This window comes from Aulostomus chinensis, chromosome 6 (assembly GCF_037954235.1).
Source record: "Aulostomus chinensis isolate RoL2024-O1b breed Wild chromosome 6, RoL_Achi_v1.0, whole genome shotgun sequence".
NCBI lineage: Eukaryota > Metazoa > Chordata > Actinopteri > Syngnathiformes > Aulostomidae > Aulostomus > Aulostomus chinensis.
The window spans coordinates 28,869,439-28,890,706 of NC_141325.1; the positions used below are offsets into that span (position 1 = coordinate 28,869,439).

Sequence of the window (21,268 nt, forward strand, 5' to 3'; positions counted from 1 at the left end):
AATGCACAACCTTCACGTGAGGCCGTAACAACACAGTGCCTCTTCCTGTAAAACGGCGCCACCGCTCTGACTTCTCCAACCGCCTCTCATCGTGACTCCACGGTTTGTGTCGTGTTCCTCTCGTCTACCCGTGAGGGGTTCGGCTGCTTGGTTATCTGGTGATGTTTGGTAACTGGCCTTTAGGGGGCGCTGCCTGATTTAGAAATATTTCCTCGGAAGCGGCGGTGACCTCTGACCCCGGAACCGGAAGTAGCGGAGCGTTGACTTGTTGTGCTCGTGCTAGCGGCGCTATTGTAACGTATGGGGAGCGCTTTTTTTTCACCGAAGCAAACTAGGAGCATTCCCTCAACAGATTACTGATACACATCTGATCACCGCGCCAATGCGTCCCGCGTCTCCTTACTAAGACCGTGTGGTTGTTAATTCTGCGGGGCTCTGCGTGAACGGCCTGCGTCACATTGAATAGAAGTGCGCTGAAAGCTCCGAGAGGAACCTCGCACCATGGCGGACGTCACCGCTCGTAGCTTGCAGTACGAGTACAAAGCGGTAAGTATGACTTTATAAACTAAACACGTCTGTTTGGCTTTGTTTGTTTCTCAGTCTTCAATCTGCTTTGAAGAAAATAAGACAACTTTATCTCCTTTTCGGCGAGTCCGGGACAGTGGTAGCTAACTAGCCGCTAGCGTCGCTAGCATCGCGGCTCCTCTGTGACTGCCTGGTCGCTTCGTGTCTGTGTGCGAATGTAGAACTCGAACTTGGTGCTGCAAGCGGATCGCTCTCTGATCGACCGCACACGGAGAGATGAACCCACGGGAGAGGTGCTGTCCCTGGTGGGGAAGCTGGAGGGGACCAAGATGGGGGACAAAGCTCAGAGGACCAAACCACAGAAGCTGGAGGAGAGACGAGACAAGTGAGAGCTGCCCTGAACTGGCATCACATTACACATTTATAATCTTATATATGAATTAATAATGTAAAAATTATATATAATGTAGAATTATATATGACATATTTTATATATATATGTTAAATCAGGGTTCACTACTAAATTATTTACTGATACTGTATTTCTGTATAATTTTGTTTTAACTGTCTTTTAATTCACTCTGATTATTTATTTGCATTAACAGTTTTTTTTAACCTTATGTCTTTATCACGTTTATATGTGGGTTTCATTCATAGAAACCAAAAATTTCAATTTTCAAACCTAGAAAATATATCAAGCCAGGAAATTTTAAGTTTCTTTATAAAAGCCTGCATGTTTCAGTATCTGTGAGGAAATATTGATTTACCTGAATACATGTTTAAGTTGCAACACACAAAGTTTGAAGTTCAAAATTTGAAATTAGGAATAAGGCATATTTAAAAAAAAAAAAAAAACATTTACATGTAAATATTCAAGATTGTAGACTGAGGCTCGCCTCTATCTGCAGTCCCTTGGTCGTTAGATGTAATCTACCTACGTTTGTACGAAGAAAAAAAACCATCTCCACACTGAGGAGTAAAAATAAAAACTTAGTATTAAGTTAAAGTTAAAGACTCGTGAAATAGACAAAGACACAAAATAGTGCAACAAAGAAAGATGCTCAAAGCAAACCACAATGAGAGGACCACTGGGATTAAAGTGCTAAAGTACTTTAAATGCTTAAGTGTTGAAATTGTCATCCCACTGCACATCAATCACTGCAAAGTTAATTGTCTAATCAAACTACACGGCTCCCTATTGGAGAAGTCTGTAAAGTGCTGGGTGTGTTGCAAACAGTTTGCTCACACAGATGTTCGGGTATAATTGTGTGAGGTTAACACGTGTAGATGCATTTACGTTTTTGCGACACGTACTCCAGTAAATTAAATTTTGTTTTCTCTGTTTATTTTTCATCTGCCTTCGGATCTTTCAGAGAATATAAAGAATAGTCATGAGATTTTGACTCCCAGTTGTGGAAATTTATTGGTTTAAGTCGGGTGTGTTGACCCTGGATGTAGTCTGAGCACCTTTCTTACAAGTTCATATGTCGATGGATTGTTGGGAGGATTTGAAATCTGTGATTTTGGGGTTGATCAGACAAACGCTAAATAACAGCTGCTGTAACAAGTATGCTTCATATAAACGGGAGCTAAATCACCCGTGACTGGCTTATACAGGCTGAAACATCAGGGCTACTTTCAAGCCAGCGCAAATGACCTTTGCTCCGCGGTTTGGGCTCTGATTACACACCTTCTGTACCTGAATGTACAACACACACACAACCCCTTCCACCACCATGTTTGAGTGTGGTCCTGAATATATGATGCTTTATCTGTCTCTTCTCTAGTTTCAGTGAGTTACATCAGATTTAACCTTTTCGTTTCGTGTGTTGTTTTTTTGTGTAAACAGGAGGCGGAAAAGAGACGAGGACAGACATGACATCAACAAAATGAAAGGCTTTACTCTCCTTTCTGAAGGCATCGATGAAATGGTGGGCATCGTGTACAAGCCCAAAACCAAAGAAACCAGGGAGACCTACGAAGTGTTGCTCAGCTTCATCCATGCTGCGTTGGGGGACCAGGTTAGCAAACGCCACTGCAACAACTTCCTTCAGTATCACAGCCCGTGTTTCTGATTAACACCTGAAATGACCCTTAACTTTGCTGTGTCCTCCTGCAGCCGCGTGACATTCTGTGTGGAGCAGCTGATGAAGTCTTAGCTGTGCTGAAGAATGATAAAATGAGGGACAAGGAAAGGCGGCGTGAGGTAGAGCAGCTTCTTGGACCCGCTGATGACACGCGCTACCATGTGTTGGTCAACCTGGGCAAGAAGATTTCAGACTATGGGGGCGACAAGGATTTACAGAACATGGGTAAAAATGAAAGAAGCAGTTGTACGGCAAAGCTCGTCGCAACTCCTCTCATGAGTGAATCCAGTAACTGTTAGCTAACAGAATTGACAGCCTGTAATGTCTGGCTTCTCTTTGCAGATGACAACATCGATGAAACGTACGGTGTGAATGTCCAGTTTGAGTCTGACGAGGAGGTACATTTTTTTTCCAACAACTGAAATTACCACAGTTGCAACACTGGAGTTGCACTAGACAAATATACTGAAATGTTTCTGTGCGGCTGATTGTCTGGTTCTCAAGGAGGGGGATGAAGATCAGTTCGGGGAGGTTCGGGATGAGCACTCCGATGAAGACAGTGAGGGAGAGGAGGCGGATGTGGGCTGCACTCTCTCCGCCAATGTAAGTGAAATATTCAGCTGACGGCAGCCAGAGTTTTCAAAATGTTTTGTTTTTATTTTACTTCACATTACATTTTACAATGAGCTAAAAGAAAAATACACCCCATTCAGCTCGGGGTCACAGGTGACGTGATGACTGTGAAGAAGAAGGATCTGCACCCTCGAGACATCGATGCTTTCTGGCTCCAGCGTCAGCTCAGCCGTTTCTATGATGACGCCATCGTCTCCCAAAAGAAAGCCGACGAAGTCTTAGAAATCCTCAAGGTCTGTGTGTCTCTTCTTTTCTTTTCGGTGATTGTTGTGTTTAAAGCAGATTTGAGTGTAACGTGGCAGATGAGCTGAGTCCTTGTCCCTGTTTTCCACAGACTGCCAGTGATGACCGAGAGTGTGAGAACCAGCTGGTGTTGCTGCTTGGTTTCAACACTTTTGACTTCATCAAAATCCTCCGCCAGCATCGTCGCATGAGTAAGTTGGTGTTGTTTTGGTTCTGTTCTGTGATGGACCATCTATCAGCGTCCAAATCATGACAAAGATCGATGCGTTCCTGCGACATTACTGGCCGAAAGATGTGGCGCCACAAGTCTTAGGGTTTTAATCAAATCCATTCACTTATTTGTGCTGCTGTCAAATGCAAGATGACAAATTCAAACATCTTGTGTTTTTGTAATCAATGACTTCAGTTCAGTACTGTACGATGCTGGCGAGCGCTCAGAGTGAGGCAGAAAAGGAGCGGATCATTGGAAAGATGGAGTCTGATCAGGAGCTGTCCAAGATTCTTTACCAGCTGCAGGAGACAGAGAAGGAGGATATTATTCGGGTGAGATAAGTTCCTGGTTCATGCATTCCACCCATCACTTTGTAGGATCTTTTAGTGTAGTCTCATGTGGTATCCTTGTTTTCAGGAGGAGCGATCACGCAGGGAGAAGGCGAGAAAGTCTCGTGTTGATGACTTGGAGGCAATGGACCTGGACCATGGAGAGGTAATTGGTTGATGTCTAGAAGATGACATGTGACTGCTAATTTTAGTTGTTTGTCCTATTTGAAATACCAAGCATTTTTTGGTTGACATCATGTTGGCCCTTCTGAGTAGTCATTTATTTTTATTAATATTTTTACTTTTTATTCTAAAGGCCACTTGATTACAAAAAATGTTTGTGTCGGCCTTCAGTGCAACAGTATTTGCACAGCCAGGCAGTATTTTCTACTCATTGGCTCACCACTGATTGCCTCATTGATTGTAATAAAGTGGCATCAGTGTGTCATTGACACTTGAAGGTGATGAGTTATTTCCGTTGTTCTTGTCCTCCAGTCAGTTGCTCCTAGACAGTTGCTGGACCTCGAGGACCTGGCCTTCACCCAGGGCAGTCATTTCATGGCCAACAAGCGGTGCCAGCTGCCAGATGGCTCTTTCCGCAAGCAGCGCAAAGGTTATGAGGAAGTCCACGTGCCTGCCCTCAAACCAAAGCCCTTTGCTGACGATGAGGTTTGTTTTCCTCAGATAAAACTTCAAACTGCCTCAAACTCTGCATGGCTTAAGACGCCATTTGATAATAATATGTATGCATGATTGTGTCATCAGGTTCTTGTTGCTATTGAGAAGCTTCCCAAGTATGCACAGGCTGGGTTTGAAGGATTCAAAACCCTGAACCGCATCCAGAGCAAACTGTTTAAGACCACAATGGAGACGGATGAGAACTTGCTTGTGTGTGCACCAACGGTAAGCAGACTTGATAAAACCGTTAACCTCACTCGAGTTTCTCACAGGTGTGTTTTCCCTATAATGGCTGTGTCCATGTGTTTATGTAGGGAGCCGGGAAGACCAACGTTGCCCTGATGGCGATGCTCCGTGAGATCGGGAAGCACATAAACCTGGATGGAACCATCAATGTGGACGACTTCAAGATCATCTATATTGCACCCATGCGCTCCCTCGTACAGGAGATGGTGGGAAGCTTCAGCAAGGTGAGTGGCGTCCCGGTTAATGTCGCTTAGAATGAAAATCTAAGCTTGTGTTCCTTTCAGTCATTTTGATTTATGCTCTTTACTCTCTGGCAGCGTTTGGCGAGTTATGGCATCACAGTGTCTGAGCTGACAGGAGATCACCAGCTCTGCAAAGAGGAGATTAATGCCACTCAGATTATTGTCTGCACCCCTGAAAAATGGGACATCATCACCCGTAAGGGCGGCGAGCGTACCTACACCCAGCTAGTGCGCCTCATTATCATTGTAAGTTTGGTGTATGTGTCGATGAATTCATAAAACGCACATTAAATGTGTGTGTTTGGTTTGAAACCAAACTCTCAGGTAATAAAGGTGAATGTGTTGTACAGGATGAAATCCACCTGCTGCACGATGACCGTGGACCGGTGTTGGAGTCTCTGGTGGCCAGAACCATCCGCAACGTGGAGCTGACCCAGGAGGACGTGCGTCTGCTGGGCCTCAGTGCCACTCTGCCCAACTACGAGGACGTGGCCACCTGCCTGCGAGTTGATCCCGCCAAGGGACTCTTCTACTTTGACAACAGGTATGTTGGCGGACGCTGGCTTTTCATTTAAGATTATTTTTATGGGTTAAGCTTACGTTGACTGACAAACTAAGTGCTTTTCATGGTTTCCGTCCTGTCTGCAGTTTCCGACCAGTTCCCCTGGAGCAGACCTACGTTGGCATCACCGAGAAGAAGGCCATCAAACGTTTCCAGATCATGAATGAAATTGTGTATGAGAAGATCATGGAGCATGCTGGGAAAAACCAGGTGAGTCTCATCCTTCTAAGGCTGTAGATACTAAAACGAGATCCGCTGTGACTCACTGATTACGTTCATATGGGCAGCAAAAGTCAAGGCTGTAGACCAGATATTGTAAAAATGTATTAACACAAGTTCCTTACAGAATATTCAAAAAAAAAATCTGTTTACTAGGGACATAACTTAGTCTGGTTAATGGCTGAAGACCCGCCCACATTTCTGTTGTGTCGCTGCCGTGATGTGTTTTTGGCAGTTTCTAGCTAAATATGCAAAATGCTCCAGAAAGTCTCACTTGGACCTCATGGACTCTGACTGACCTCATCCAGGTCATCAAAAAATGCATTTTACTTGGCAATATCTCATTCACTCTTGGGTTGTTCAGGTTAAAATCAGAATTCTGCCGTACCTGTAAACGTAGTCTTGGTGAATATATGATTTCTTTATTCCAGCTGACTGTCAGTAGTCCACACCAGTGTTGGCACAGACTTGGGAAGCTGCTCATTTTTATTTGTCTTCCAACAGGTGCTGGTATTTGTCCACTCCAGGAAGGAGACAGGAAAGACAGCCCGGGCTATAAGAGACATGTGTTTGGAGAAAGACACGCTGGGCCTTTTCCTCAGAGAAGGTTCTGCCTCCACGGAGGTGTTGAGAACAGAGGCAGAACAATGCAAGGTGGGTTACTGTCATTCATCTGAAACTGAACTGTGACTAGTCACAAGTTGAGCAGCTTCAGTGCTGAAGCAGAATCCTGGTGACCTACAATCTAAATATTCTTTTCAGAACCTGGAGCTGAAGGATTTGCTGCCTTATGGCTTTGCAATCCACCACGCCGGTATGACCAGAGTTGACCGAACGCTGGTGGAAGATCTGTTTGCTGATCGGCACATCCAGGTTCTGGTGTCCACAGCAACTCTGGCTTGGGGTGTCAACCTGCCAGCTCACACCGTCATCATCAAAGGCACCCAGGTGTACAGCCCCGAGAAAGGCCGCTGGACTGAGCTCGGAGCCCTGGACATCTTGCAGGTCCGGCTCTACAAGTTGCATACAGCTCTGCAGTGGCGTCGTTCTTCTACTAAGAACTGAATCATTTTGTGTGGTTTCAGATGCTTGGTCGAGCCGGACGACCCCAGTATGACACCAAGGGGGAGGGAATCCTGATCACATCTCACGGAGAGCTGCAGTACTACTTGTCCCTGCTTAACCAGCAGCTGCCCATCGAGAGCCAGATGGTGGGCAAGCTTGCTGACATGCTCAACGCCGAGATCGTTCTGGGCAACGTGCAGAATGTGAAGGTCAGTAGCTGCCGTGAACAGATGCTCTATGAGAAAAACGAGTGGAGCAAATATTGTCAAGCTTGATTTTGTCTTAAATATTGTAATTGTTGTGTCAGGATGCAGTCAACTGGCTGGGCTACACCTACCTGTATGTGCGCATGCTCCGCAACCCTACGCTGTATGGCGTCTCCCATGACGACCGGAGTGCAGACCCCCTGTTGGAGAGGCGCAGGATGGACCTGGTGCACACGGCTGCCAATGTCCTGGACAAGAACAGCCTGATCAAATATGACAAGAGGACTGGGAGCTTCCAGGTAGCTGGGCGTGTTTTTATTGCGTTTTTAAAGTCTTCATCGTATGCATTGATTTGATCGACTAAGGTTGGTGTGTCCTCATTCTAAGGTGACAGATCTGGGGCGCATTGCCAGTCACTTTTACATCACTCACGACTCCATCCAAACCTACAACCAGCTGCTGAAACCCACGCTCAGCGAGATCGAGCTCTTCCGCGTCTTTTCTCTGTCCTCAGAGTTCAGGAACATCACCGTCAGAGAGGTATGATTGGAAGGTTCTGATTAGAACTCATGGACAAATATGAACATGGTACCACATAGTGCATTAAACCCCTGGCCTCATCTTGTAGGAAGAGAAGCTGGAGCTTCAGAAGCTGCTGGAACGAGTTCCAATTCCAGTGAAGGAAAGCATCGAGGAGCCTAGTGCAAAGGTAGCTGTCATAACCAGTGATAAATTGACATTTATGAAAATAAATGTTTCCCTCTTGATCATATGCTTTCATTGCTTGTTTTATTTTTTTAAACATCCTGCATTTTGTGTTGTATCTGCTCAGATCAATGTGCTGCTCCAGGCTTTCATCTCTCAGCTGAAACTGGAAGGCTTTGCTCTCATGGCTGACATGGTCTACGTCACACAGGTACAGCACAAACAGCCTTTCATCGTATTCAATTTGTCCTCATAGTTTCAGTTTTAGATTCTTCCCAGTTATTTTACATACTATATGGACTTTTGAGCCGGATTGAACTTGAATGGAATCACCACACACAGTAAATCCCGGTGTGGTCCCAAGAAGTTCCCTGTCACAAGCGGCTTGTTGAGCTGCAACGTCTGACAAACTCGGTGGTCAACAAACCGCCCTTTTTCTTTCATGTTCGGTAATGTAACAAATTATTTAAAAAAGAAAATTCATGTTTGCAACATTACTTTGACTTTCAGAGTGCTGGCCGGCTGATGCGCGCCATATTTGAGATAGTTTTGAACAGAGGCTGGGCTCAACTCACAGACAAGACCATGAATCTCTGCAAGATGATCGACAAGAGAATGTGAGTGTGCCAATTTCCTGTCTCAAATACAAATAAAGCAGATTTATGTGTGAAGACAAGCAGGTAAAAGTCTGGATCTTCATTGTCCTCAGGTGGCAGTCGATGTCCCCATTGCGGCAGTTCAAGAAGCTGCCAGAGGAAGTGATTAAGAAGATAGAGAAGAAGAACTTCCCCTTCGAGCGTCTTTATGACCTCAACCACAATGAGATCGGTGATGATTCCTCCTCCCTCACATCCCATGAAATCCCTCATCAGCTGGAAGAGTCATAATCACTTCTGTCATTTTTCAGGCGAGCTGATTCGAATGCCAAAAATGGGGAAGACCATCCACAAATATGTCCATCAGTTCCCCAAACTGGACTTGGCTGTCCACCTGCAGCCCATCACCCGTTCCACGCTGAAGGTGGAGCTCACCATCACACCTGACTTTCAGTGGGACGACAAGGTCAGGAATGAAACGGTTAACGGTGATGGTGCACTGTGGCAGTCTCACTTCCGCTGAATCACTGGTATCCGTTTCCTGCAGATTCACGGCTCATCAGAAGCTTTCTGGATCCTGGTTGAGGATGTGGACAGTGAGGTCATCCTCCACCATGAGTACTTCTTGCTCAAAGCCAAGTACGCCCAGGACGAGCACCTTGTGACCTTCTTTGTCCCTGTGTTCGAGCCGCTGCCACCGCAGTACTTCATCCGTGTTGTTTCAGACCGCTGGCTCTGTGAGTATCTGGACAGAATCACTGTTTACACGTAGAAGTGCTCCAGGTAACCTTTGCTTTATGTTCTATTTCAGCCTGTGAGACTCAGCTCCCAGTGTCTTTCCGTCACCTGATCCTTCCAGAGAAGTACCCCCCGCCCACTGAGTTGCTGGACCTTCAGCCGCTGCCCGTCACGGCTCTCAGGAACTCAGCTTTTGAGGCCCTTTATCAGAACAAGTTCCCCTTCTTCAACCCCATTCAGACACAAGGTACAGAACACGCCCCTCAAGAGCCCTGCTGACTGCCCCTCATTTGTCACTCAACTGGTTTGTGTGGCCACATATTTTTGAGTTTCTCACTGTTCTTGTTTGTGTGCCCCCAGTGTTCAATGCTGTGTACAACAGCGATGATAACGTGTTTGTGGGAGCTCCCACCGGCAGTGGCAAGACCATCTGTGCTGAGTTTGCTATTCTTAGGATGCTGCTGCACAACGCAGAAGGTCGCTGTGTCTACATCACCCCCATGGAAGCTCTGGCTGAACAAGTATGATGTCATCTGAAACTAGACGTGTGTTTTACCAAATCCAGCTTTGGAAGCTCTCTCCATGAATGAAATTATTCTGTCTCTATCTCATCAGGTGTTTGTGGACTGGCACCAAAAGTTCCAGGACATCCTGAACAAGAAGGTGGTGCTGCTGACTGGAGAAACCAGCACAGATCTGAAGCTCTTGGGGAAAGGAGACATTATTGTCAGTACCCCTGACAAATGGGACATCCTGTCACGCCGCTGGAAACAGAGGAAGAACGTCCAGAATGTCAGTCTCTTCATTGTGGATGAGACGCATCTGATTGGAGGAGAAAACGGAGTAAGAGTGCTTTGCTGGGTTGCAGCATGTATTAGAATTGAGGTGTGATTCTTGTTTGTGGGCTCACTCCTGTATTACGTTTTGTTAGCCCGTGTTGGAAGTCATCTGCTCGAGGATGAGGTACATCTCCTCCCAGATAGAACGTCCCATCCGCATTGTGGCCCTCAGCTCATCTCTGTCCAACGCCAAAGACGTTGCCCACTGGCTGGGTTGCAGCACCACTGCCACATTCAACTTCCACCCGAACGTCAGGCCTGTGCCTTTGGAGCTGCACATCCAGGCGTGTGAAACCCCCATTCTCTTATAAACGTGCCAAATCTCCCTAATGCCATGAATCTGTTGCCTCCTAATTAGCTGTTAACGCTCCTTTGTGGTTTTTGCAGGGCTTCAATGTGAGTCACACTCAGACCCGGTTGCTCTCCATGGCCAAGCCTGTTTACCACGCCATCATGAAGCACTCTCCCTCCAAACCAGCGGTGGTGTTTGTCCCATCCCGTAGGCAGACGCGCCTCACAGCCATCGACATCCTCACATTTTGTGCTGCTGACGTTGTCCCTCAGAGGTGAGTCGGACGTCCTGATGATCCGCTCGGACTCTGGCGAGCCAGGCTAACTGTGTGTTCCTGCAGGTTCTTGCATTGCACTGAGAAAGATCTCACTCCGTTCCTGGAGAAGATAACCGATGCGACCCTCAAAGAGACTCTGGCCAACGGCGTGGGCTACCTCCACGAAGGCCTGTCTGTCATTGAACGCAAAATAGTGGAGCAGCTCTTTAACTCAGGTTTGACCCCTGACCCTCTCTCCTCAGTGGACATGAGCGTCCAGGTTTGAGGTTTAATAATTTTGTCTTCTTTCAGGTGCCGTTCAGGTGGTGGTGTCCTCTCGTTCACTCTGCTGGGGCATCAACATCTCCGCCCACCTTGTCATCGTCATGGACACTCAGTATTACAACGGCAAAATCCACGCGTAAGCCCCCCCGCCCACTAGTTTCATCATCAACAGCACCCAACATGTGTCGGTGACATTCTGCTCCTCTTCCCCTCCCTAGGTATGTGGACTATCCCATATACGACGTCCTGCAAATGGTGGGCAAAGCCAACAGACCCATGCTAGATGACGAGGGTCGCTGTGTCATCATGTGTCAGGGCTCCAAAAAGGTAGGTGGCTAACAGCTAAACAACATTTGGGCGACAAAAAGAGGAAATCCGACCGACTCTTCTTCCTCTCTTCCCAGGACTTCTTCAAGAAGTTCCTGTATGAGCCGCTCCCGGTGGAGTCTCACCTGGACCACTGTCTCCACGACCACTTCAATGCTGAGATCGTCACCAAAACCGTGGAGAACAAGCAAGACGCCGTGGACTATCTGACGTGGACGTTCCTCTACCGTCGTATGACCCAGAACCCCAACTACTACAACCTTCAAGGTCACCTCCTCCTGTCTGTTCAGAAGGTTTAAAGGACGAACTTCCGACTGGTCGGCCTCATTAATGCAGAGTTGTTTTTAATTTCTTCAGGCATGTCCCATCGTCACCTGTCCGATCACCTGTCTGAGCTGGTGGAAAATACGTTACATGACCTGGAGCAGTCCAAGTGCATCAGCATCGAGGATGAGATGGATGTCGCGCCACTCAACTTGGGCATGATCGCTGCCTACTACTACATCAACTACACCACCATCGGTTCGTTCCTCGCCTTCAGCTCGCGGTAGGTCCTTCAGCACGGAACAAAGGTCAAACGTAACTGTGTTGCTTTCCTGTTGTGTTGGCAGAGTTGTTCAGCATGTCCCTGAACGCCAAGACGAAGATCCGTGGCTTGATTGAGATCATATCCAACGCTGCCGAGTACAAGAACATTCCCATCAGGCATCACGAGGATGCGCTCCTCCGACAGGTGAGCAAGCCACAGTAAAACATCAACCACAAACATCTCTGCCGTTTCAGGGGAACAAAACTGACCTAACTTTTGAATTTCAGCTGGCGCAGAAGGTTCCCCACAAACTAAACAACCCGAAGTTCAACGACCCCCACGTGAAGACCAACCTGCTGCTCCAGGCTCATCTGTCCAGGATGCAGCTGAGTGCAGAGCTGCAGTCTGACACCGAGGAGATCCTGAGCAAGGTTGGTCCGCTGCTGGAGGAGTGGATGCCCAGTGGCATCTAGACTGGGGCAGTGTGAGTTATTAACCTTCAAATTTGTCTTTCTTGTTAGGCAATCCGTCTGATCCAGGCCTGCGTCGACGTGCTGTCCAGTAACGGCTGGCTGAGTCCTGCACTGGCAGCGATGGAACTGGCACAGATGGTCACGCAGGCCATGTGGTCAAAGGATTCATACCTCAAACAGCTTCCCTTCTTCACCTCTGAGCACATAAAGCGCTGCACAGATAAGGTATCAGCATCATCTCGTCTAAATCTAAAAAGTCAGGAATGAGCCTCTCCTGCCGCGTTACTGATCACCTCGTGTCGTCAGGGTGTGGAGAGCATCTTTGACATCATGGAGATGGAGGATGAAGACAGAACGGCTCTGCTGCAGCTGTCAGACGCTCAGATGGCTGACGTGGCTCGCTTCTGTAACCGCTATCCCAACATCGAGCTGTCGTACGAGGTGGCGGAGAAGGAAAACGTCAAGAGGTACGGCCTCCGGTCCCAGTTTCAGCTGATTCGTCATACTGGGGAGGGAGGAGGCACACTTGGTGCCCGTTTTTGATTTGTGTGCATGTTTTAATGTGACTTCCCTGTTTATTCCCAGTGGAAGTCCAGTTCTGGTTCAGGTTCAGCTGGAGCGAGAAGAGGAAGTGACGGGGCCTGTCATCGCACCTCTCTTTCCTCAGGTCAGGATTTCACATTGATTTCTATACTTATGGATATTTGTTTATATTCTGTACTAAATGAATAGGTAATTACACTGTTGATAAATTGATTTTGTTGTTGTTGTTGTTTTTTGCGTGATTGCTCCAGAACCGTGAGGAAGGCTGGTGGGTGGTGATCGGAGACCCCAAGTCCAACAGTCTCATCTCCATCAAGAGGTTGACTCTTCAGCAGAAAGCCAAGGTGAGTGACTCGCCTGCTCCTCTGATTCCCTGTCAAACACATTCAGGGCCTCATCTTCATCCATGTCCTTCGTCTTCAGGTGAAACTGGACTTTGTCGCCCCAGCGATGGGCGTTCACAACTACACGCTGTACTTCATGAGCGACGCGTACATGGGATGCGACCAGGAGTACAAGTTCAGTGTAGACGTGAAGGAGGCCGATAGTGGAGACAGCGACTCGGACTGATCCGTGACCAGGAAATCACCTTTTGTTTGGTATCGAGGAGTTCCTTTTTTTTTTAACTGTAACTATTCAGTCGTGGTCACGTCAACACCCTCAACGTTTAATCTTCTTTTTCTGAGTTTGGATCCACTGATGTCCATCAATCCGATGCACGTTACTCTGACGTGTCACAGATCCGGCGAGAACTCCTCAGCTCAGGAGGGTTTGTCAGTAATTATGTCATTTAATCTGGTTTGAGTGTAGAAAGTATGAACTTTTTTATTTCAGTTTTCAGGTTGAGAAGCTCAGAATCCAGATTGTCTTTTAAATTCCTAATAAAAATGTCCTGTTATATTTTTGGACTGAAGCTGTTCCAGTTTGTCGTCGTCTGACTGGCCTAGAAGTTTTAGTGCTGTGAGAAATCATTGTTTTGCAATAAAAAGAAGCCACGTAATTGTTCAAGTTTATTTATATAAACATTATGAAATATCAATAGATTCTTAATTTGAGACGCATGAGGAGACGGTGAGCCGAAGGACTTGGAAACGAAAGATGGATGACCATGATCAGATAGAACATTCAGTCAGGATGCTTCCAAACTTGACTGGGAATAAAATGTGTTTGTGGGGGGGGTGAAGCACATTCAGTCCTCCTCTTGGAACCTCCAGATGGCGATGTCACCGCTGTCGCTGCAGGACGCCAGGAGTCGTCCTTCCTTCGGGTTCCAGGCGACACAGTTGACGTCCTGACTGTGAGCTCTGTCCACATGAGCGGCCAGAGAGAAGACCGGCTCGTCTGGACCGGCGGTCTCATCCTCCTTGAACACCCTCACAGCGTCGTCGCCACAGGCAGTTGCCAGGGCGCCAGTCTGCTGGCACCTGAACACAAACACACTTGTCAGCTTGATGGAAGGAGGCTCAGTCTGGTGTTTCAGACAAAGACCGGCCCACAACCATTAGGATCGCGTGGTGTCCGTCTCATTAAAGCAACCAACAAATGTGTTTGACAGAAGGAGGCAGATGTGTGTGAATGCAGCAGCTTCAGCTGCGTCAGGCTCGCGCTCCTAAGGAGGAGGGCAACCCGTTGATCAGTTTGAGAAATCACAGTTTGGAAGGTGAAGACGTTCCTCCTGGAGAACTTCGTGTTGAGGTCGTCTGGTTCTGCCGCAGGTAGGAAACGTCTGACGTTATTTTAAAATTCCCCGACGTGACAGGGATTTGTTTCAACAGCATCACCGCCCCTCAGCATCACAGCCTCTCAGCTGGAGGTCTGAAGCCATCCCGTAATAGTCTGGGTTGCTCTGCCAGCACAGGGGTGTGAATGTGTGTGTGTCTTTATTCTGACTGGAGCCCTGGACGGAGCTGAGGAGGTCTCACCAGGCGACGTCGTACACCGAACGGCCGTGATACCCGGAGAGAGTGCACACACACTTCCAACAGAGGTCTCCTGTGGAGAGAGAACAACACACTCTCAGGTTCACAAGATACACACACACTCAGCTTCACACCATACACACACACTCAGCTTCACACGATACACACACACACACTCAGCTTCACACGGTACACACACACACAGTTTCACACGATGCACAGTCACATGACCGACACGTCTGCTATTTAAGGACTCTTGTTTTAGTTATGATATTTGCGTTAGCATCTGAAGCTAAGTCCTAACTGAAATGCTAACTGTCCGACAGCCTGGGACGCTCCGAAGCAAACTCACCCCGTCCGCTCTCACTCGGGTACTCCTTCCAAATCTTAACGGTGCGGTCGTCGCTGCAGGACGCCAGCCGCTCACCGGTGGCGCTGAAGGCCAAACTCCACACCGTGGATGTGTGTCCCTGCAGGGTGGCCCTGCACTCCCAGTCGTCATCCTCCTCCTTGTAGATGCAAATGTTGTTGTCGTAACTCGCCGAGGCCAGAAGCTGCGGACACGTGGAGAAAACAGCTGGTGAGAGCCAGCAGGTCAGCGCCAGGACACGTGACTCAGGTGTCACTCACTTCCTGATTCGGGTGCCACACAACGTGCTTGACATCTTGCGTGTGAGAGTTCACGACAGTCACACACTCGTAGTCGTCCTCCTCGTCCACTGGGAGACACAAACACAGGAGGTCATTTCCGCTGATCGCTCATTTCCTGCTGGAGATGAGACGCGCAGCTCAACACAAACCTTCCCAAACCCAGACGCTCTTGTCTCGGCTACAAGTCGCCAGCAGGTTTCCAGACGGAGCCCAAGCCACACATTTGACCTCATTTTCATGTCCCTCCAACACCGTCAAACTCTAGGGGACAAGAGGGGATTCTGGGTAAAATTTGAAAGGACAAAACATTCTCTGAAGAGGAAAACCAACCTCAAAATCATCATTCTTCTTTTTCCAGATGCAGGTGGTTGCATCGAAGCTGGCGGAGGCCAGGTAATTCCCACAGGGAGACCAGGCCACCTTCCTCACGGTGCGCTGGTGTCCGTCCTGAAGCACGCTCTTACACACCCAGGAGTCCCCTGGACACCGAGGAGGTACGACAGTGAAACACTCACCCAGAGCGCAAGCGATGTATGCACATTCCTTTTTCAGGTTTCCAACACAGATATCAGATAAAACCACACCGATAAATCTGCTCCTATCGGCCGTGTTGACTGCTTTCAGCTCATAAAAGTTCACCTCAACTGAGAGAGACTGGTTTGCTTCACGACCACAGGGCGAATAACTGACGCCAAGAACTGAAACCAAACTTAATAAACCATCAGTGTCAGCATGTGGGGGGCAAACATCCGGACCAACCCTCGTATTATTACTGTTTCAGAAGATCGTTTCTCCAGCCTTTCACATGAGTCAATTTGATCCATAATCACCTCTGACCTGCAAAAATGTCACGTCCTCCTTCCACTGACACCGGTCAAAAATGAGTTGTGCTCATAATTACTCATAATAACTAAAGCAATTACGATGTTCCCTGAACGACAGAGTTCATATCCATGAGGAAAACTCAAATAAAACTAAATTCAATTCGTCCATCTTAAATTTTAGAGCTCCAGCTTTACCAGAAGCTACTGTTAGCTTAAACTCTTGATCCAAGCAGAGCCGGAAACTTGAGCTAGCTGACGGCAGCTCACCCTCTCGTCCCCAGATCCGGATCGTCTTGTCGCCTCCACAGGAGGCCAGCAGAGTCCCGCTCGGGCTCCAGCTGACGAACCAGCAGCGAGAGTCCGGGTGTGCGCTCAGCCTCTGAACCAGGGTCAGACCCTTCTCCATTGCTGAGCAGGTCCGTTCGTTCGCCTGGTAACCCGCCGCTGTCACCGCTGCGTAGCCGCTACGCTGCGACGGCTAGCTGGCGCGATATTAACAGGCTCGGGTGTTTAACGCCTCCCTGCTCAAAGATCCCGGTTAACTTTGCAAAATAAACTGCAAAACTTTGCGTTAACAGCAGTGGACAAAGTACAAAAGTTCAGAAACACAAACATGACATCAAGGCCGCCATCTTTGTTATCGCCTCCTTCTTCTTCTACTACCTAGAGCTTCATTCCCGGAAGGCCAACTGTAAATCTGCGCATTATCGCCGCCAATTGGTGTGGAAAGGGACGCAGGCAAAGTTTGCTTCAAACGTGTAATAAATAATTATTGTTTTTAATAACTTGATCAGGTGGTAGACGCTTAAATGACAGGCAGAGAAGGCGGGACACAGAAAAGACATTTTATCAACTCAATATGTTTTTTCTTTTTGTCATCTATTTTGAATCCTGGTGAAACCAAATTTAGTTTGAGGGTGAATCACACGTTAGACTGTACCACTGAGTGCTTCTACTGCCATCCTCTGAACGTTCTCCAGGGGAGAACTCAGTCCCGCTCGCCCACTCATACACATGCAGAGATGTTGAAGCATTTTTTTGTGACACTGAGTTTCCTAAAACCCTCTGGTGTAGGTGCACTGATGCAGGAGGCCTTGCCCTCATTAGGGCCTCTTCTAGCCTCAGGACTCGCGTCAGGCTTCTTCTCTTTTCTTCACGATGGCGTTTTATGTCCACGACTTCTGATGAATCCTCAGTGGCTCGTGTGGTTTGCAGGCTCTGGAGCTCATTCCTGCACCGCCTCATTTCAGAAGCAGTCAAACTCATTTTAGCTTCATAAACTCGAATGACGGTGAACCATTTTCATACAAATATCACACGCGTGTCTCATGGGAGTTTCAATAATTTCTCAGTCATTATGACACAGACACCAGCAGACGTATGAACTGGGACCAGTGCCCTTCGAGTCTGTCTGTGAGTTTTATACATGTTTTGAAATGCTGGGAGTCTGTGGCACATTGAACAATCAGGAACAGTTTCTCCAACTTTCTGTTTCCTTTTTTACTGAACCCAGTTTCTTCTGGCTTGATGAAATGAATCAGCTTGACAGCTGAAATAAATCTAAAAAGGAAACCCTTTTTTAAAAATTCAAGACATCATTTCAGAATTTAGTCAATGAACATGAATTGTTTTCACACCTCGTGTGGCGTGGCCATGCTAACATTGTTTAACAAAGACACAGAGGCTAAAATGTAACTTCCAGAACTTCCTGTTATCACCAGGTGGCGCTATATTGAATTTGCCCCAAAATTGTAATGGATTATTCCTTTTTCTGTTATACAGCTCCTCCAAGCTTGGTGAAAATCAGTTGCGTACCCACATGTGTTACTGATAAATATATGATTGTAATTCAGGATTTGCTGAACGTCAATCAACATGTCGGCTCTCTTCTCTGTGGAGCTGTACGATAAAATTAGCTTGGCTCACAACAGAAGCTTCACTCTTATCAACTTACTCCATCCACTTTTTTCTTCTTTTCAGATATTATAGAATTATGATTGAGACAAATTAAAGTATTATGGTCTAAAAGATTTTTTTAAGTCAATTAAACCTTTTCGACCATCCTACTTGGCTCTGTCTCAGTCAGTATTTCTATCCCAGTCTGTTTGTGTATATTTACCACATGGCCCAGTTTTTTTGTCATACAAGAGAGTATTGATATAATTTCCACGTTTGATTGTGTAAATTACAAAACATCCATTCAATTAAATGAATATGAACCACAGGGTAGCGTCTTTCCTCAGGAGGCAACCGACTGTCATTGTGGAAGTCACCATGAGGTGGCAACACTGATCATCGTGCTCGTGTGAATTCGAGCGATTTGAAGCCACGAAGAAGAATGATAAGAACAAGGAAGTCAATATTTCACAGGAAGCCAGCGTAAGCTTCCTTTTGTTTTGTTTTGTCTTTGGTTTCTCTTTCTGATTGATCGTTATTTTTCACCTCGGCAGTCAACCATATCGATTCGTAGTTTGTAGTTCGTTTCACTTGTTCATATCAACTTTATTTTTGTATGACTGTCGACGAGATTTAGCGCTAGCTTCGAGCTAGCTTGACACGCTAACACCACGGAGCTAACTCGGGCCTGAAGGCCATCTGTCCATTGTCTGCCTGTCTGCCGAATATAAAACCTTGATTATCAAGAACGCATATTTCGTTGAGGCGTCGTGTGGAAATATTAGACACCGTTTTGAAGAAAACACCGGGGTCGCTGTCAAGTGTTCTCAGCCAGCTGAGGTCAGCCGTACCGGTGTTGTTTGGGTTGGTTTGGCTGACCTTACCAGCGGAGCCTTCGCCACACTCCAGCAGACGAGGGGGAAATCGGCCGACAATGTACGCCCCGCCGGGTTCTAATGCTCCTGGAGGCCGGAGGAGGAGAGCGGGCACCTCCCTGCCCAAGCAACCGGAGCGGAGCCTGGTCTCAGCGCTGCCTGGAGCCCTGTCCATCACCGCTCTATGCACAGCTCTGGCGGAACCGGCCTGGCTCCGGGTTCATGGAGGCACCTGTCCGAGACAAGAGTTGGGGGTGGCGGATGTCCTGGGGTACATTGACCCCAAGCTCTTGGACGGTGAGCACCAGCGCCCATTCATCGGAGGGGCAGTCGAGCGGTGACTGGTCTGGTGTAATGCTTTATGTTGTCTTCCAGATTATTGTGTGAACCCACAGACCATCTTACTGCTGCGGGTGATCGCTGCCTTCTGTTTCCTGGGCATCCTGTGCAGTCTGACCGCTTTCCTCCTGGACGTGTTTGGACCCAAGCACCCTGCTCTCAAGATCACACGTAGATATGCGTTTGCACACATTCTCACAGGTACTGAAAAATCACATGACCGTCCTGTCGTGATCAGAAGGCTCAAATGAAACGTGGTTCCAGTTACTGTGTTCTCTCTCGCCAGTGCTGCAGTGCGCCACGGTCATCGGCTTCTGCTACTGGGCCTCGGAGCTCATCCTGTCACTACAGCAGCAACACAAAAAATATCACGGTTCCCTCATATACGTCACATTCGCCATCAGCTTCTACCTGGTGGCGGGGGCAGGCGGAGCCTCCATCCTCGCCACAGCTGCCAACCTCCTGCGCCACTACCCCACCGAGGAGGAGGAGCAGGCTCTAGAACTGCTCTCGGAGATGGAGGACAGCAGTGAAACTTTCCCTGCTGATTATGACATTGCCAATCAGTTTCAGCCGCCGCCTGCCTACACGCCATAACGCCACCAGGCTGGCCTTGGTAGCACTCGCTTCTCTCTGAGCACGGCTGTTGGCTTGACGAGCAACCCCACTCTTTATCATGCGGATATCTTTGCAAATCCTCTCCATAATGAACACGGTGCGCAGGGTTAGCGCGCACGCTCGGCGACTGACGGCGCTCGGGTGCATGAGAGCTTTCTTGTGTGGCGGCAGAAACGCACCACTGAAGTTTCTAGTGATTTGCATGTAAATGGCTTTTAGGAATTGGTCCTTACGAAGTGCCCAACATGGCCGATCACAAATAATCGATGAAATAGCCGCAGCCTAATCAATGACAGTTACTGAAGCTGGTTATTGAGAGATGGTCATGGGTGGAGCTTTGTTGAGTTTTATTGTATTTTTGATATGCTTGCCATGTATATGATTTTATTTGACATCAGACACGTTTTTACATCAGAACTCCACTAAGAATGGTTTTAGTCATTTCTTTTATATACGATAACAGACCTTTATTTATTAGTCGTCTGTGCTGTGTCCTTCTGTTGCTTTTGAAGATCCGTCGCTGGTTTAGTCTCAAGTATCTGCACTTGAGGTGTCGCAAGAGTAAAAAAAAAAAACAAAAAAAAAACAAAAACTGTCAGTGTGAGTCAGGTGTTTCAAAAAGGTTGGTGTCACGTGTCGCAGGATGGCGAAACATTTTGTTTGTTTCACGTTAAAAGTAAGATGAAGTAACAGAAACGTCACCGCAGAAGTTGTCATGTTCTTGTGTTGTTTGAAACCACGAGTTGTGCTCGGTTGGGATGTGGCGGCTTGAGTTCGTCTTTCTATGCATGAGTTCATTTGTGTGCAGATTTTAACCCTTCGGACGAACCCGAGGCTTAAAATTGTGATTTGATGTGGTGATTCTAGTTGGTCGTGTATTTGTTCTGTTGAAGCCATTTCTACATTTTGTTCCTGGAATTGTCTCTATACTTTCGTCATCGGTATGTAAATATTGTTTATACATGAACAAAAAAAAAAGTCATAATAAAATAAAAGCCCTATTTTGCCTCATGTTCTTGGCCCTGAATCTGCCGCCTTCACCTCTCGCGCCTGCAGGTTTCCATTAAACGCCACATTGACTTTGACGCTTCTGTCTCACTGTGGTATTTGTGGGTCTGCCAGTCTAGACGCGGTAGATGCAGCATGGCATTACTGCCAGTAAGAGCCTTACAACTTAATGGACTTTAGAGGGTGTTGTGTATATGTTGTGTATCACATCCACACGTCCCAGCTACACAGACAGCAGGACACTCAGAAGCTACGTGCTAATCAAGCGCACCAGTCAACCAGTCTCGATGTGCGTCTTTCTGCACCGAG

At 47.4% G+C, this 21,268-nt stretch overlaps 3 protein-coding genes across 3 annotated transcripts; 2 read left to right on the forward strand and 1 right to left on the reverse strand.

Annotated features, from left to right (window-relative positions):
• The first annotated feature begins 251 nt into the window (after positions 1–251).
• snrnp200 (small nuclear ribonucleoprotein 200 (U5)) lies at positions 252–13,746 on the forward strand. The gene is made up of 44 exons (XM_086207404.1): positions 252–546; positions 747–910; positions 2,375–2,546; positions 2,645–2,837; positions 2,955–3,010; positions 3,117–3,215; positions 3,326–3,478; positions 3,580–3,679; positions 3,895–4,031; positions 4,117–4,194; positions 4,524–4,697; positions 4,794–4,931; positions 5,021–5,176; positions 5,270–5,440; positions 5,545–5,738; positions 5,843–5,966; positions 6,480–6,629; positions 6,738–6,980; positions 7,061–7,249; positions 7,348–7,545; positions 7,634–7,786; positions 7,875–7,955; positions 8,079–8,162; positions 8,462–8,568; positions 8,661–8,779; positions 8,859–9,013; positions 9,095–9,284; positions 9,359–9,532; positions 9,646–9,806; positions 9,901–10,128; positions 10,217–10,408; positions 10,512–10,690; positions 10,757–10,908; positions 10,985–11,093; positions 11,176–11,284; positions 11,362–11,551; positions 11,642–11,806; positions 11,896–12,017; positions 12,101–12,244; positions 12,335–12,511; positions 12,593–12,753; positions 12,872–12,953; positions 13,081–13,173; positions 13,253–13,746. Exons 1-44 carry the CDS (start codon positions 502–504, stop codon positions 13,397–13,399), a joined length of 6,408 nt encoding a protein of 2,135 aa, XP_086063530.1. The 5' UTR covers positions 252–501; the 3' UTR covers positions 13,400–13,746.
• A 92-nt stretch (positions 13,747–13,838) lies between these two features.
• On the reverse strand, positions 13,839–16,899 carry ciao1 (cytosolic iron-sulfur assembly component 1). Its single transcript, XM_086207405.1, has 7 exons — positions 16,491–16,899; positions 15,730–15,878; positions 15,549–15,660; positions 15,379–15,467; positions 15,101–15,302; positions 14,752–14,821; positions 13,839–14,253 (listed from the first exon to the last, which is right to left on the reverse strand). Exons 1-7 carry the CDS (start codon positions 16,627–16,629, stop codon positions 14,019–14,021), a joined length of 996 nt encoding a protein of 331 aa, XP_086063531.1. The 5' UTR covers positions 16,630–16,899; the 3' UTR covers positions 13,839–14,018.
• On the forward strand, positions 15,456–21,181 carry tmem127 (transmembrane protein 127). Its single transcript, XM_086207406.1, has 5 exons — positions 15,456–15,684; positions 15,758–15,893; positions 18,467–19,291; positions 19,370–19,534; positions 19,620–21,181. The coding sequence occupies exons 3-5, from the start codon at positions 19,054–19,056 to the stop codon at positions 19,928–19,930; spliced, it is 714 nt and encodes a 237-aa protein (XP_086063532.1). The 5' UTR covers positions 15,456–15,684; positions 15,758–15,893; positions 18,467–19,053; the 3' UTR covers positions 19,931–21,181.
• The last annotated feature ends 87 nt before the right edge of the window (positions 21,182–21,268 follow it).